The 17,702-nt window shown below is 37.6% G+C and overlaps 1 protein-coding gene across 3 annotated transcripts in view; it reads right to left on the reverse strand.

Annotated features, from left to right (window-relative positions):
- Window positions 1-17,702, reverse strand: part of Thoc2 (THO complex 2) — a 109,636-nt gene that overhangs the window by 69,427 nt on the left and 22,507 nt on the right. For all 3 annotated transcript variants that reach the window (XM_005076823.4, XM_040744563.1, XM_021231036.2), the window contains exons 4-7: window positions 16,581-16,632; window positions 10,724-10,794; window positions 9,558-9,679; window positions 8,721-8,854 (exon numbers count right to left, since the gene is read on the reverse strand). In XM_005076823.4, coding sequence (XP_005076880.1) covers window positions 8,721-8,854; window positions 9,558-9,679; window positions 10,724-10,794; window positions 16,581-16,632 — 379 coding nt within the window. The remainder of the gene's footprint in view (window positions 1-8,720; window positions 8,855-9,557; window positions 9,680-10,723; window positions 10,795-16,580; window positions 16,633-17,702) is intronic.

The raw sequence follows: 17,702 nt of genomic DNA on the forward strand, positions 1-17,702 counted from the left end.
AGAAATCTGGCACTAGGGAAATATCTACGGATCCACACGGATGACCACAACAAACAATCTAAGCAATAGTGGAGAGGCTACCTTAAATGCCCTCTGCCAATAATGAGATTGATGACTACCTTATATGCCATCATAGAGCCTTTATCCAGTAGCTGATAGAAGCAGAAGCAGACACCCACAGTTAAGCACTGAGCTGAACTCCTGGAATCCAGTTGAAGAGGGGTCAAGACAACAGCTGACCTGAACAAGTGGTGGCTCATGGACCCCACTCTGACAGCTGGGGAACCAGCATAAAACCGAACCAGGCTCCCTGGGTGTCAGTTGGGAGTCCTGGGCGGTTTTATGGGACCTCTGGCAGTGGAACCAATATTTATCCCTAGTGTGGACTTTGGGAGCCCATTCCCTATGGAGGAATACTCTCTCAGTCTATATACATGAGGAAGCACATAGGACCTGCCCTAAATGATGTGACAGACTTTGATGATCCCCCATGGGAGGCCTCACCCTCCCTGAGGAGTGGATGGGGGATGGGATGGGGGTTGGTGGGGGGCTTGGGAGGATGGGAGGAAGAGGGAACTGGGATTGGTATGTAAAATAAGATTGTGGTGATGGGACAGACTTCCTTGACTCCTCATGAGAGGTCTTACCCTCTCTGAGAAGCAAAAGGCGGTGGGATGAGGGGAAGGTAGAGGGAGCAGGAAGAAAGAAGTGAGGAGGAACTGGGATTAGTATGTAAAAAAAAAAAAGTAAAATTAAATTTAAAAAAATGTTCGTCATCCACTCCTCCATTGCTGGTGGGAGTGCCAACTGGTTCAGCCACTTTGGAAATCAGTGTGGAGATTCCTCAGAAAAATGGGAATAAACCTACCACAAGACCCAGCAACTCCACTCTTAGGCATATATCCAAAAGATGCCCATTCATACAACAAAGATGTCTGTTCCACTATGTTCATAGCAGCTTTATTTGTAATTGCCAGAACGTGGAAGCAACCTAGATGTCCCTCACCTGAAGAGTGGATAGAGAAAATGTGGTACATCTACACAATGGAGTACTATTCAGCAGAAAAAAATAATGGAATCATGAGATTCGCAGGCAAATGGATGACACTAGAAGAAATCATCCTGAGTGAGGTAGCCCAGTCACAAAAAGAGAAACATGGCATGTACTCTCTCATATATGGATTTTAGACATAGATCTGGGGAGTGCCAGCCTACAATCCTATGGCCAGAGAGTCTGGGAAACAGAAACTTCATTTAGTGGCTGATCGAAGAAGAGGCAGACTCCCTTGGTTAAGTACTGAGCTGAACTCAAGAAAGCCAGTAACAGAGAGGGAGGACTGATGATCAAAGGGATTAAGACTGGGCTGGTTTAACCCCCAGAAACAGCTGACCAGACAAAGGTTAACTCTTGAATCCCAGGCATCAGCCTGGGAAGCCAGCATGGGACTGATCAAGACCCCCTGAATCTGGGTGTCAGTGAGGAGGCCTAGGGAATCTATTGAGCATTGGGCAGCAGATCAGTACCCATCCCAAGTATACACACGGACTTTGGACTCCCATAGAACAATGTGAGGTGCACTCTCACCCTGAACTCTTGGGGAAGGGTCTAGGCCCTGCCCTATATGAAATGACACACTATGCACACCCCCATGGAGGGCCTCACCCTCCCTGGAGAAATGAGGGGATAACGGGGGGGGGGGGGAGGGCACAGGAGGAAGGGAGGGAATGGGAGAGGGACCTGGAACTGACTTGTGAAGCAACCTTGTTTCTTATCTAAATTTAAACTGGAAAATAAAATTTAAAAAAAATGTTCGTCATCCTTAGCCATCAGGGAAAAAGCAAATCTAAACAACTCTGAGATTACATCTTGTACCTGTCAGAATGGCTAAGATCAAAAACATAAATGACGCTTATGCTGGAGAGGATGTGGAGTAAGGGGAACACTCCTCCATTGCTGGTGGGAGTGCAAACTTGTACAGCCACTATAGAAAAAAATATCAATGTGGTGGTTCCTCAGAAGACCCAGGGATACCACTCTAGGGCATGTATACCCAAAGGATGCTCAAGCATACCACAAGAATAATTGCTCAACTATGTTCATAGCAGCTTTATTTGTAATAGCCAGAACCTGGAAACAACCTAGATGCCCCTCAACTGAAGAGTAGGTAAAGAAAATATGGTACATTTACACAATGGAATATTACTAAGCTGTTAAAAACAATGACAGGAAATTTGCAGACAAATGGGTAGAACTAGAAAAAAATCATCCTGAGTATGGTAATCCAGACCCAGAAAGACAAACATGGTAAGTACTCAGTCACATGCACAATGTAAAAGACAAAACCATTGTTGGGAGAGATCTCACGTATCCACAACACTTACCACATCCACTTGGGTGTGGTCATAGGCACATGAGGGGAAAGAGACAAAAGGAAAAGGAAGGGGCGCTCGCTCTCTCTTGGGGCTGCGATAAATGGTCAGTTCTTGGCTTCTCATGTAAGTGACTTACTTCTCTCTCAAATAAAATATCATACTACCCCCTTCCCGGTATTCTCGTTTTCCATCTTCAAACCATGCTACAATCCATAGCCTCAGAGAGGCCAGGTAACAATGAGGGCTCAAACAGAGACAAAGAATCTCACTGGGAAGCAGGAATAGAGGAGGTCTCCTGGGTGGACTGGGGGCAGGTACATAGGAATTTGAGGGATTGGATTGCAAGGGGTGGAGGGGGGAGATTAGAGTGCTTTCCAGGGTCAGGTAGAAGCCTGATGAAAGGGAAACTCCCATGAGTCTACAAGGATTTCTGGCAGCAGTGGATGCATAGTCGGAACTAACCCTACTCTGTGGTTGACTTGGTTACTACCTCATGAGAAAGCCTTCATCTAATGACTGATGGAAGCAGATTCAGAGACTCATGGCCAAACATTGGACCAAGCTCAGGAAGTCCTGTTGAGGAGAGGGAGGAGGGACTAGGGACATCAAAGGAAAATCCACAGAAATGGCTAGCTGGTTCATAGGAACTCAGAGTCTGAACCAAAAACCAGGGAGCCTGCATGGAAGATAGGCCCTCTGCACATATGACAGATATGTGTAGCTTAGTCTATTCGTGGAACTCCTGGCAATGTGAGCAGGGGCTGTCCCTGGTGCTTTGACTAGCTCTTGAGAACCTATTCCTCATGCTGGAGTGCCTTGCTCAGCCTGAGTACAGGGGGAGGTGCTTGCTCTTATGGCAGCTTGACAGGCCATGCTTTGCTGGTGCCCATGGGAGGCCTGCCCCTTTCTGAGCTGACACAGAGGAGATGTAGATTGGGGGTGGGAAGAGAGGATGGAGGGGAGGTTGAAGTCAGGATATAAAATAAATAATTTCATTAAACTCAAAAATAGAGGGGGAAATAAAGAAAAGCACTTTCTGAAAAATGACTCTAATGGCACAGGAAATAATCCCTAGAATTGACAAATGGAAATATATGACATTTAAAATATCCTGCACAGCTAATTAAATGAACACCATAGTGAAAAGACAGTCTATAGAATTGGGGGAAAACTTTGCCAACTACTTATCAGATGAGAGATTAGTAAGTAGAATATTAATTAGAACTACAACAATTAAAAATACTTTACCACCACCCCTCAAAATCACCCCATCATCAAACAGGCTAATGAACAATTCTAAAGAGAAGTACAAATGATAAATACTTGAGAAAGTATTCAACCTCCTTAGTCATCCAGAAAATAAAATGAAAATTGTTTTGAAAGATCATTTCACTCTGTCAGAATGGCTCTCACCCAGAAAATAGTTTAATTAGCAACAAAACATTGGTGAGGATATGGGAAATTCTTATTCATTGCTGGTAGGAAGGTAAACTGGTTCAGCCACCATGAAAGACAGTGTGGAAGTTCCTTAAAAGAACTAAAGTAGAACTACTACATGATACAGCAATACCACACCTGGGTAGATAAACAAAAGACACTAAATTCAATATCCTACAAACAAACATGCACATCCATGTTTATAGCTATACTACTCACAGTAGGTAAGAAATGAAACCATCTAGAGATGAATATATTTTTAAAAAGTGTAGCAGAGATACACAAGATTTTACCAGCCATAAAAAATAAAAGATGACATTTGCAAGAAAATGAATGACAAAAATTATCATTATATTAAACGAAATAAGACTGATTGAGAAAGACAAATGAAACATGGTTTCTTTTATATGAGAAGTCTAGGCTTAAATGCTTATCTCTTTCTTCTCCCCACTTCGCTGTAGGATGAAAGTAGAAAGGGGACATGAGAAGAGAGAAGGAACTCTTGAGAGAAGGGTCATGGAATTCATGGCATGAAGCCAAAAGGAAGGACTACTGAGGATCTGCAAGAGGTCTCTGAAAGGATAACAGCACCAGGAGAGGGAATGAATAAGAATAGACCATAACGAGGTGGGAGGGAGAGATGAAAGAGACAGAGAATGAGAGAGAATATCCTAATGAAACTCATCACTTTATATGCTAACTTAAAAGAAAACTTTAAAAACTTTTAAATGAAGATCCTCAGTTCTAATTACCGTGGCTGATTATAAGCTTTAGAGCCTAAACCAAAAAGATCCTGGACGACTAAATCTAAAATGAAGAAGAATCACTTTCACTCTACAATGCTAAGATGAAGTAAACTTGCTTATGAGTTCTTTTTGCCAGGATTTTTTTTATATAGCCCAAGAATCAACAGTGCCCTGCCGGTTAAAACCATTTGTAAATAAGGGCTTTTTTTTTAAAGATTTATTTATTTAATGTACATCAGGATTTTGCCTGCATGTATGTCTGGGTAAGGGTGTCAGATATCCTAGAACTGGAGTTACAGACATTTGTGATCTTCCATGTGGGTTCTGGGAATTAAACCTGGGTCCTTTAGAAGAGCCAGTGATCTTAGTCTATTGAGCCATCTCTCCAGCCCCTAAAAAATAGGGTTTTAATCAGAGTCTCATTTATTTACGTGCTTTCTATGAGTGCTTTCACCATGCAATGGCAGAGAAACTGCTTGGCTAACAAATCCAAAAATTATTTCTTCATATCCTTTACAGAAAAACGTAAACCTAACTGGGCAGGATGGAGTACACCTATTACTCCCAATATTCAGGAGTTTGAGGTAAAAGAATCAAGAGTTTGAGGTAAAAGAATCAAGAGCTTCAGGCCAATCCTAGTTACATGAAAGACCCTATGTCAAAAACAAAACAGAAAAGAAAATGGAAGAAGAAAAGAATGTTTACTGAACACTGACTTAGATGAAAAGAAAGAGTAGAATACCTTGCAATGATTTTTATTATACATAAATATACAAATATATTGAAAAAACATTTTGGGTTTTTAGGACATCCAGTAATGGTTTAGTTCAAAAAAAAGAGCTCACTTCCTTTTTTCCACTGATTTATAAAATATGCATTGTATCTGCCTCCTTGGTGTAAAATTGACTTGAGAGGATGTATATATTAGTAGCCTTAATTAATAAGTTACTCAGATTTACTGTCAGATAGTAATCAACACCAAACAATACTAGCAATTCTGCCTCTATGCTTGCTTACATAGTAAACAGCACAGGCTAAACAGTTACATGGACTTTCATGTGCCAGAATCTTAAAAGATGATAAGTGAGAATTTCTCTGAGTCAGACGGAAGTACCCTGAATACAAGTGTACCCAACATACAAATCTTCCACACTAGGCATTGGTTTTCCACAATGGCTAATGAAGATCAGATCTAAGATAGTTTTCCATGAAGTATTACCTATCTATATTGCTCATTAAGACAAACCAGTGAAAATGAACATGGAGAAACCTATCCAAAGATGTCATCAAAAACAGGATGTTGCCAGGCAGTAGTAGCACACGCCTTTAATCCTAGCACTCAGGAGGCAGAGGCAGGCAGATCTCTGTGAGTTCAAGACCAGCCTGGTCTACAAAAGCTAATTCCAGGACAGCCTCCAAAGCCATAGAGAAACCCTATCTTGGGGGAAAAAAACAGGATGTTGTGCAGGTGAAATGTTTTGCTCAGATGAGACAAGACCTAACTGGAGTTGCATTGAAAGTGAATACAATTTGAACACTGAAAGAATATTCAATGAAATTAAATCCTTAACCTCAATTTCTGCATCAATGAAAAGTACCTTTCTCAAACAACTAGTGGGAACAAAAGGTCATCAAGCCATAAAGAACCAGAGTCAAGTAGCTAAGCTTTCTAAATTCCTCCATGTCAAAGAAGAGAGGCTAAAAAATCACTAAATACCACAAGAAACAGGGAGGATTTAATTAACTTTCCACTCATTTATTTAGCACCTACCAAGTCCTAAGAGTTGGTTACTAACAAACCAAAAGAAAAAAGCAATATCGTCACCCAAGCTAGTGGGAGCTCACTGACTCTGGACTGACAGCAATGGCACCTGCATAGGACCGAACTAGGCCCTCTGGGTACAAGTGGCAATGGGTTGATTGGGCAGTTTATGAGGCCTCGGGCAGTAGGTCCAGGGTCTAGCTCTAGTACATGAACTGGCTTTTTTGGAGCACATTTCCTATGGAGAGATACTTTGCTCAGCCTAAACACAGTGGTGGAGGACCTTGGTCAGGCCACAATGTGGTGATGGGACAGACTTCAATGACTCCCCATGGCAAACTACACCTTCTCTGAGAAGCAAAGATGGGGTGAGGTAAAGGTGGGGGGAGCCAGATGAGGCAAGGGAGGCAGAACTGGAATTGATATGCAAATTAAAATATAAAGTAAAATTGTCCCCACAACGTATACATTCAACTAGAATCTAAAGTTTGTTCCAAGACTGCCTTAAGGATGCCAAAATCAACAGATGCTACAGTCTCGTACATAAAATGGAACAAGATATGCATATAATCGATATGCATGCTCTTACATTAAATCACATAAAGATTGGTTGCAATAACTAATACAATGTAAATACCTGTAACAGATTCTCTCATGAATATTTCAACCCGTGGAAACACAGGATCAATGATAGTTCATATAGTGGTAAATGCTGACAAGAAAATAAGGAGTGCTGAGTGGTGGTAGCCAGGGAAGCCTTGAGAGTGCATCTGGTCCACCACGCTTTACAAGATGCCAGACAGATTAGAATAAATGCAGACCAAAAAGTCAAATTGTTTATACTTCTGGACTATCCATGTGGATCATGAGCATGAAGTGGAGATGAGGTCACATTGATCTACAGAGATAACCTCTTTTCTATGAGAGCAAAATTGAAGAAAAGAAAGAAGCAAACATTTTCTAGTTACATAAAAGCATACCTTCAAGAAAATCCATCTTTGAAATGCTCCCAAAATAACAGACATAGAAAAGGTTAAAAACCCAGAAGGGAAAAAAAAACAGGAAAAAGAGACATGCACATAACATAGATAAGGTGAAAGCAAAAACTGGAAAGGTTTCCAAAGCATGAGATCTTAGGATGGAGGGAGGGAACACTATCTCAAGTAAGGACATGACACAGGACAAGGAAGAAAAAAAAGTACAGTATGGCAGTACTAACGAGTTTCCCAAGTCAGATGAAGGGGGATCTGCAGGAAAAATGCAGCCTACTCCAGAAAGAAGAAGCCTGTACTAGAGGAGTTTTAAAAACAGGTCACTGACACAGCCAAGGCCACAGAAGACAGCAAGCACCCTTCAAGGCTAGAGGCTCACTCATCTGATCTTCAATCACCATAGACGGAAGCAGAAAAGAAACTAGACCATATACCAGAACATGACTTCAAAGAAAAAGGTTAATTTACATTGAATGTAGCATTAGCTTGTACACATGGAGTCACTAAAAGCCAAGCCAAAGAATAAAGAAGACTGACATAAATAAAGCTTTATTTGAATGCCTACAGAAAGCAGTAGAAGAAGGAATAAGGACCCAGACAACTTGTGTTCTTAGATATAATCTCCAAATATGGATAAAAAAATAACTATGGGTAAGTGGCAGCTAAGTTATAACAAATGAGGCAGGAAATAATATTCCTTCTTGGGACCACAAAACATGATTTTGCACAACTTCAAAATATTCACTAGATAGAAAACCACCTAACAAACAATAACGAGAATTCTTGACAAACTTAGAAAAAAAGGGATTCCTCCTGCCTATAAATATCAGCTAGTTTCTTCAAATGCCCAGTACAAAAGCAATATGACAGAATGCTATTTTAAAACTAGGGAAGACATTTTTCTGCTATATTCTTCCAACATTCTGCTACTTTCAGAAATAAAAATAAAATGTGTTTTAAAGTCCCTCATAGATGGTAATTTATAAAACTAAGTTCAAAAGAACTATATATCACCAGGTTTCAAGAGTTCTCCAAACATTTGTTAAAGTTTTCTTACTTACTTTCTACCCGCTACAAAAATCCCTGAGAAAGTTAAAATTAACAGACAGAAGTGTTAGAAAGAACATTGGAACTAATATACACAGAGATAACAATGACAAACACATTTTTCATAAAGATCATGATAAATTTTATAAATACTGATAAAATACTAAAAATAAAAGCTATATAATTCCAGGTTTGGGGGTTCTTGTTTTGTTTCCTAAGAAAGTATCTCCTGTTGTCTGGGCTTGCTTCAGACTCACTATATAGCTGAGGATGAATCATTTTTGTTTTTATTTGTATCTTTCCAAAGTTAAAAATAAAGCTTATTTTAATAATACATAGTACATAGATACATGTATGACTTACCTATTAAAGATTTGATATTTTCTAATATTAAATCGCTAGTAATATTTCCAGATAAATCCTGCCCCAATTCAGCAATCAGCTTGGCATAACCTTCATTCTCTTCTCTTAATAAATTGAATTTTTGCTGCTTATAACTGAAATCAGAAACATCATTAAAAAGATAAAATTAATTTCAATTATCAAGCTTGTGCAATATAGTGTACTCTCACTGAATATCACTAACTTAAAACAATCATAAGAATGACTAATTACAGTTTAACTTTTTATGTATCTTTTAGTATAAAAAGCAATTTTAGCTAATAAGGGAACACGCCAACATACCAATATTTCTGCTGATTATGAATATGCTCTGAATGTAGCCATGGTTGTAAAATACTTAATGCTAATGACAGAAAATATGGGTCTGGAGAAGTAGCTCAGCCATTTAAAAGCACTTGCTGCTCTTATAGAGGACTTGAGTTCAATTCCCAGCACCTATATCAGGCAGCTCACAACTTCCCTATAACTCCAGCTCCCGGGGGATTCTCTGGTCTCTGAGAACACCTTAGCATGCCCACATATAGATACATACATACATACATACATACACACACACACACACACACACACACCATTTAAAATAATTCTTCTTAAAAAGAATTTAGTGTTATCTCAGACTCAAATATGGACAAAGTTAACACAGGAATGGCTCACTGAAAACTTAATAAAAAAAATACTAACCACAAACAAAAAAAAATGAACAACTTTAAAAGGGCCTTAAAAATAACACCTCTACTATTCAAAATGAGAAATAAATATTCAGCTTCTTGATCTGTAACATAAGCCATAGATACTTACAAGAGTTTTGTCTTGATTTTAACTGACTTTTGATTGAACTGCTGTGACTGTTTGATTAGCCCTAATGACTCCAAAGTTTCTGGATCCAAGCGTTCCTTCAGAACTGTGTCTGAAACTAAATACTGTATTAAAAGATATTAAAGACCATTTGTTATTTAGCATTCCAAGTATGTATCCACAATCTTAAATATATTCAAAATACTATTTCCATGTAAGAATACAAAATAACATTATCTTTTTATAAAGCCTAAAATTTCAATTCAACAAAAATGACTCTCCAAATATTGAAAATATAAAATATATAGCTCTTTGAAAAATCACTTTAAAGCTCTATGTTTGCTATACACAGCTTACAGAGTAAGAACTACAGATTCAATTTTCATTACATTGAGCCTGTCCTAACTCAATTTTCACATAATACATACTTCAGCATTCCATATTTTCTACAGCAAGCCAAACAATAATATAACAAAGCCAAGAGCATTCTTCTAAGTCCCAGTTGATAGTATTTTTGCTTGGTTCTAATTTTATGAACATAAAGTGGCTCAATAAACAATTATGACTTCTATTTGAGGGGGGCAGTGCTGCTGTCTGTTTAAAGACAGGGTCTCATGTATCCCAGGCTGTCTATGAACTATGTAGCTGAGGATGATCCTGAACTTCTGCTTCTCCTGCCTCTGCCTCCCAAGTGCTGAGACTGTACAGGCACGTGTCACAATGCCCAGTTCATAAAATACTAGGGATAGAACCAAGGGTTTCTTGCATGCCAGGCAAGTACTTTATCAACTAAGCCACATCTACAGTCCAACTTGTATTATTTTTTTTAATTACCTCCATCCTTTGGTCCCTGCCTAATAAAGAGTTTATAAAAAATTCAGTTTAAGAATTACTTACTATACAGTTGCTTGCCTTTTCCTACATTAGGAAATCACTAGGTCAGAAATACCACTAAGGATTTTTATATCTATAGATTAGGTAATTCAGAAAAATGATTATTTCACAGAAATTGCATACCTAATTTCACAAAACAGCCATTTCAAGATCTAAATCTCACCTTATCATGAAGTCAACCGAATGTCAATATCTTCTTCCATTTAACATGATTAGCTGTGATTATATTTATTGAATGCAAAATTTAAAAGGGGAAAGTATATTTAACAACTTACCAAACATGCTAATACCAATTGTGTAAAATAGTCTCTCTTGCTTTTTTCTTCTAAACAATTTGTCTCAATATCTATAAAGACAGAGGAAAAGAAATACAAGTTTCATTTTTCTATACTCTCTACCACTCAAAGATTCATCTTCTTTAAAACTTAAAAATGCCTCTTTCCAGGCTAGGAATAGTAGTATACACCTGTAATTTCAGCACCCATGAACCACAGGCATGAGGATCCCAAGTTCTAGGCCAGCCTGGTCTACACTGTGAGGTCCAGGTCAGCCCAGCCTATACGGAAAAACCTTGTCTCAAAAATGAATATAATTCATTAAAAACAAAATACCTCTTTCTGAATCTGGAAAAATTATAAACTCCAGCAATATGTCTTTCATACATATAGAAAGACTTTAATTTCTCTTAATACTGATGATTGACCCTGTCACCTATAACAACATATATCCATAAAATAGCAAGTTTGTATCACAGGAACACTGAAAACAAAATTTCAGAAATAAAAATACTATTTTCAAAAAGGAAAAAAAAATCTAACAAAGTTTAAATGACCACTTGTCAAAGGTGCTAAGACAGAGAGACTCATTCCTGAATGGCCAACTTGAATTAAGGAATAACAACAACAACAACAAAAATCTTCTAATTTAGCTGGGCGTGGTGGTACACAACAGTAATCTCAGCCTTCAGAAGGCTGAAACAGAAGTATCATGAGTTCAAGACCAGCCTGGACTAAATAGTAAGATGCTATGTCATAATGACAGGGGAGGGGAGGAGAGGAAAGCAAAGGAAAAGAAAAAAGCCGATTTTGTTGTTTCCTTTGGCCCCAATCCCCTTTCTTCATGAATGCATATATGCAAGCATACATACTTGTTAACACTGCTGTATGGAGATCAGGGGATGGTGTAAGGTGTCTTCCTCAATTGCTCTCCACTTTATTGAGGCAGGGTTTCTCAATGAAGCCAATTTGCCAATTTGGCTAGTCTAACTAGCCAGCTTGCCCAAAAGATCCCCTGTCTCGGCCTCCCATGAACTGGGATTACAAGCATGCCGGCTTTTTAAGGACAAGGCATCACTAAATAACACCAGGAGGCTTCAAGCTCAAAGATCTACCTGCCTCTACCTCCCTAGTGCTGGGACTAGAGGTATGTACACCACACCTGGCCTTACTCTACATTTTCATGGGTGCTGGGGATCCAAGTTATGGTCCTCATGCTTGTAACAAGTGCTTTACACACTAAGTCATCTTCTCAGCCTTGGTTTGCATTTTTTGTTTTCATTTATACAAAGAGCTGTCATTATACAGCACAGGCTTGCCTTCAATGTGCTATAAACATCAGGCTGACCTTCCAAGTCACAGTAAAACTCTCTTTTCTCAGTTTCCCCAGTACTGGAACAAAAATACTTCCTAACCCTAAAAAGTCACTTACTAATGAAGTTGAGAAGTCTAACACCAAGTCTATGAAAAGTCAGTATTAAAAGGTATATTTAAAATATATTTTTGAACAATTCTAATCACTAAATAAAAGTATATTCAATATTTGCATTTTCTTCCTATAAAATATTTTTAAAAGAGACTTCCTTCAGTTTTAGTAAATTGTTCAGAAAATTTATCTAAGTTTAGATCGGAGGTGTGGAAAAAATAAAACAATGAATGCAAAATGCCAAACATCAAGAATTTCAAATACGATTAGCAAGATTACAAAAAGGCTGATTTTGGAATTGTTGTTTTAACTGATTAAATTATTTCACTTTCTGAGGCAGGGACTCTTGCAGCTGAGGCTGGTCCCAAATTCACTAGATAGTCTAGATGACATTAAATTTTTGATCCTCTTGTTTCTACCGCCCAACTACTTAGAATTACAGGCTAGCATATTTTTAAAGTCAACTGGTAATTTAGAAAGTACAATAAAAAGGCATCAGTCTTAGTGAAGTTAACCATTAGCCTCTAAGTGGGTCTTCCAAAATAACAGACACTTTATCATAGTTTTGCTTCAGTTTACTTTCTACTGTCAACACCAAGAATCTAGAGAAGGAAATTTATCATCAAAAACAACACTTATCATCAAACACTTTCCTGGCCTTTCACTATTCCTTCTTGGACAATTGCCATTTGCCCATATCGCAGCCACTGTAGCACAAAGTTAGCACAAGTACATTAAGGAAAGTTTAGGGGCTATGGGTGTGGCTTAGTGGTAGGAGGAGGACTCGCCTAGCCATCTGTGAGATCTTGGGTTTTATTCCCCAATGCACAAATGAAAAAAATAACACACAGAAAATTTAGGGTGTGATTCATGCAACTTAACTTATAGTATAATCAACTTTTTTCTGAGACAGGATCTCACTGTGTAGCTCTGGCAATTCTGGAACTCACTCTGTAGTCCAGGCTGGCCTCATGCTCACTGAGATCCAGCAACCTCTGCCTCCAGAGTGCTAGGACTAGAAGTGTGTGCCCTCAAATCCAGCTACTCTCAACTTTTAATGGTATTTTCTCCAAGACTTAATAGATGTGTATCTCATTAATTTTTTCCAGCAGTTCCCAGTTGTCACAGAGCTCTAAAGTTATTAAGATATGCTGCTAAGGTCCTCAAGATCAGGCATGCAGAGTTCAAATCCTGTTACTACCTTACCTGATTAAGCTTTTAACTATGGTAGTAATACTGAATAGGACCCAGTAAATCTGTTAAGTTAGCCTGTCTCAACACTCAGTTTAATACTGTTATCCCAATCATACGTTCTCTATTTCATTATTTTTGTTCTAACTTCAAATACCACTCAAATATACTCATTTACCATACCACACTCCTGCATTCTAAATTAGTACTTAGTAAGCTCTTTTTAATTTCCATGTGGTTTCCTAAAAAGCCCTCAGTATCTTCCAACGCCTGCCTTCTGTATCACCAACCAACTGGCCCACCTCCAAGGTCTCATCAGTGTATCATGTTACTTTGAGTAAGACTCTCAGGTTATTACAGCTCTCAGGACCCCTCACCCTTTTACAAAGTTCTCTTAACCTGGAGTGTATAGGAATATTTGTTTTATTACACCTAACACATTAAAAAGACAACACACAGTAAAAAGATCATGGAGTCTAGAGCCAAAGGGACCCAGGTTTAAATGCTACCTTACTAGCTTCATTACCTTGAAAAAATGACCACCTCGCTAAACCTCATTTCCTCAATCTGCAAACTTTCCATACATAAGTTGTTATAAAGACTAATATTAAAATGAAAAGCTTTAATACAGTGCCTAAAACATTAAAGTGTTCCAAAAATAGCACCTTTTTCATAATTAATGTTATTAGTATCATCATTATTAGACATAACCCTCATTAAGGTTAATTTTGTGTGTATGAGTTATGCATATGTACCACATTTAAGTTTGGTACCTATGGAATTAAGTAAGATCCTCTACAACTGGAGCTAAGGATGGTGAGCTGCCATGTTGGTGCTAGGAACTGAGCCTGTGTTCTCTGCAAAAGCAGCATGTGCTCTTGACCACTGACCAGCTTTCCAGACAGCTAGATCACTTTCTTTCTTTTCAGTCATTAGTGAAATATTTATTTATACATACCATCACCAACCATACCCCATGACATTACCTTCAACCCTCAGCGCTGTTCTCTGAACCAGAAGTCTATAAGGCAGCCATGCCCCTCCTTCCCTTTACCCTGGACATTCGCTAGTCACTCAACCTTACTCAGGTTACTTCCCTAAAGTTGTCTCTCAAATCTACTTTCTGTGCACTGTAATGGCTGATACTGAAATGCATATCAGTCATGGCTCTAAGGAGTCTGCCTCTGATCTTTATACACTCCAACCTATCCTCCCAGGGTTCTTTCAGGGAAAATCTTTAACAGATCTGTATGTCTACATCACTTGCTTAAAAATTCTAATTCCCCTTCTTGTCCTGGAATCATCCTTGTATCATTTCTTTCCTGCCAAGATTAAGCACATGTAAGGGGACCTGTGAAGGATAGTTTCATCTAATACTGCCTGTAAAAATGGGTTTGACAGCATGGAATAAATTTCCTCCAAAGTAATCAAATATTATTATTGTAAATATCATATCACATAGAATAGAATATCATATAGTAAAAATAATTCCTATGTCTAAATAACTATGGAAAGCTATAGTTTAACAAAAAAAAGTTGATTTAAGAAAAACTTAAATGAAGAGGCTAATAAGTGATGATTACTAAAGACAAAATATATTCCCAACACTATTAAGGAACAACATCTTTCAAAAAATGTCTTGAATAAATTGGTTTCCAGTCTATAAAATTTATGGAAATAAGCAAATGTTTTTAAACTGGAACTTATTCGGTGCTAAATTTATTTGTTAGTATCAATTTGAAATATTAAATTCCCTTTTTCATTTTGTATAAATCAATCAAATACATACCATGAAGATGTACTTTATCATTAAAGCCAGGACAGTTCAGAATGAAAGATAGCACTATTAATAACTATGCCAACAGGGGAAAAAAACTAGCACACATAGTCAGCTCATCGGAGGTCTGTTTTTCCCATCTATCACTCACATGGATTTCCACCTGTTCCCAATACTGCCACTGTTCGGAAATCTGAAACATTCTCAAAACGCATACACAGGCATTTATAGTAGCTAAGACCAAACTCTAGATATCAATAAGCCATTTAACTAACTTATCTTCTAATCCTAGGAATTAAGAGTAATGAGCTAGCTGGGAGGTGGTGGTGCGTGCCTTTAATCCCAGCACTTGGGAGGCAAAGGTAGGTGGATTTTTGTGAGTTTGAGGATAGCCTAGTATACAGAGTGAGTTCCAGGACAGCCAGAGGTACACAGAGAAACTCTTTAAAAAACATAAATAAATAGATAAATAGCTAGATAAAACAGAGAAAGAAATGAGCTAAAATAAGTCTTTTTAAAGGTAATATGTGTCTAGCAATGTTATCTGTTAGTATTCAAAGCTTCAGAAAGCACAAATCTGATGGGGGAGCCATGCTGTTATTTTAATCAATAGCTAAAATTAGATAAATAAACTTGCAAAACACATTATTTGTAAATCCATGTTTTCCTTGGAGGGACACTACCTTTAATCATAAATCAAAGAAACATCCTTTTATTAAAAAATGAATTCTTATTCTGGACAAATACAAAACAGATTTCTTACAAAAGTACTTTCAATTCCTTTGACTAATCTTACTCACTTTAAAATTAAGAATCTGGGCTGGAGAGATGGCTCAGCCGTTAAAGGCTAGGCTCACAACCAAAAATATAAAATTCAGAATCTATTCCCTATGGTGGAATGACTTGTTCAGCCTTGATGCAGGGGGAGGAGCTTGGTCCTGCCTCAACTTGATAAGCCATGCTTTGTTGCCTCCCATAGGAGGCTTACCTCATCTGAATGGAGACTGAGGAGGAGTGGATAGGGTAGAAGGGAGGTGGGGTAGGGAACAGGAGGAAAGGATTATGGGAAAATTTTGATTGGTATATAAAATTTTTAAAATGTTGAACAAAAAAGGAATCAAAAGGGTACAACAGCAAAGTAAGTTTGAAATTCAGAGAAATCTCATTAAATGACATTATGTCATTACTAAAATTGCAGAAACTTAGACAAGTGTCTGAAAATTTGACCTTCTTATTTGAAATTAGCTCATTTAGCTCAAATCTGTATAAATATACATTGTCAAACACTCAAAAACTTATACTGCAAAGCTACTTTTTAATTGTAATGACACTTGATTTACAAAACTATACTCTTTATAAAGTTTAAAATTACACATGCACATTTGTAAAACCTTGAAAGAAAACATTTAACCTGAATTTACCACAAGAACATGTGACATGTGAAATAAAGGCTTAAAACCTACCTAATATGCAGAATACATCAGCAAGAATAGACGGCATATCCTCACGAAATTCCTAAATTAAAAAATAGATTTACAGTAAGTTCCAGAATAGTACACAGAAAGTGCATTATTTCAGAATAATGTCATCAATCAACCAGAAGTCAACCAAACTCACCAAGGCTACATAGTGAGAACTGGTCTCAAAAACCACCACCAAAAAAAAAAAAAAAAGAGGAAGAACCAGCTATTTAAATTTCAATCACAGAATAGCTACTGAAAAGGGTAGTAACCTAAGGAAGCACCTCAGAAAGGCACTAAAACATACAATACTTAGCATACACCTAAATAAAGGCCATCAGTAATGGTACATTTTCATCCAAAACTGTAAATACTATACCCAGGCCTGATTCATGCAAAAATTATAGTATCAAAAGATCAAAAATCACATCAATTAAAAGCAATTATTTCACAATTCAAGAGTCTCTGGAGATGCATTAACAATCAAGTTTTATTTTTATTTTCTTTATTCACTCTTGTTTATAGGTTTTGGAAAAAAACTGACCCCAAATCCTGTTTCTGGATAAAAGCATCAGCATTACTCCACATTTGCCTCTTGACTTGCTTACTACTCCCATGATCAATTTTAGAGCTATCCCCATTATTAAGGGTTACAGTTCAGTTACTGTAATTAGTAGTTTTCTGTCACTACAGCAATCTTAAAATCCATCTATTTTCAGAGACTGCAAAAAAGAAAAATCTAAAGAAGAAGCCAGCAGCTGCTACTCACATACATCCGTTTCTGTGGCTAAGATACTATGGAAAAGTCCTGACAAAGGCAATGCAGTGTAGAAGCACATAGGTATAATGAAGTAATCAAAATAAAGGAGACACTAACTACCAAGGACCAAATATACAAAAAGTTTATTTAGACTATTTTCAAAACTGGAAAAATATTTACTATCAAATTATACAACAGACTAAAACTGTATCAAAACCCAATTTACAAAATGAAATTATGTTAGTGGTCTATCAGGCTTTCAAGTGCTATGAATGCAAATAGGTTAATTGAAGACTAGAAGTAGAAAGACCGAAGAGTTATTCCAACACAGAATATTAGTTGTCAAAGAAACATACCACTTCAAT

Source organism: Mesocricetus auratus, unplaced genomic scaffold, assembly GCF_017639785.1.
Source record: "Mesocricetus auratus isolate SY011 unplaced genomic scaffold, BCM_Maur_2.0 Super-Scaffold_100003, whole genome shotgun sequence".
Lineage (NCBI taxonomy): Eukaryota > Metazoa > Chordata > Mammalia > Rodentia > Cricetidae > Mesocricetus > Mesocricetus auratus.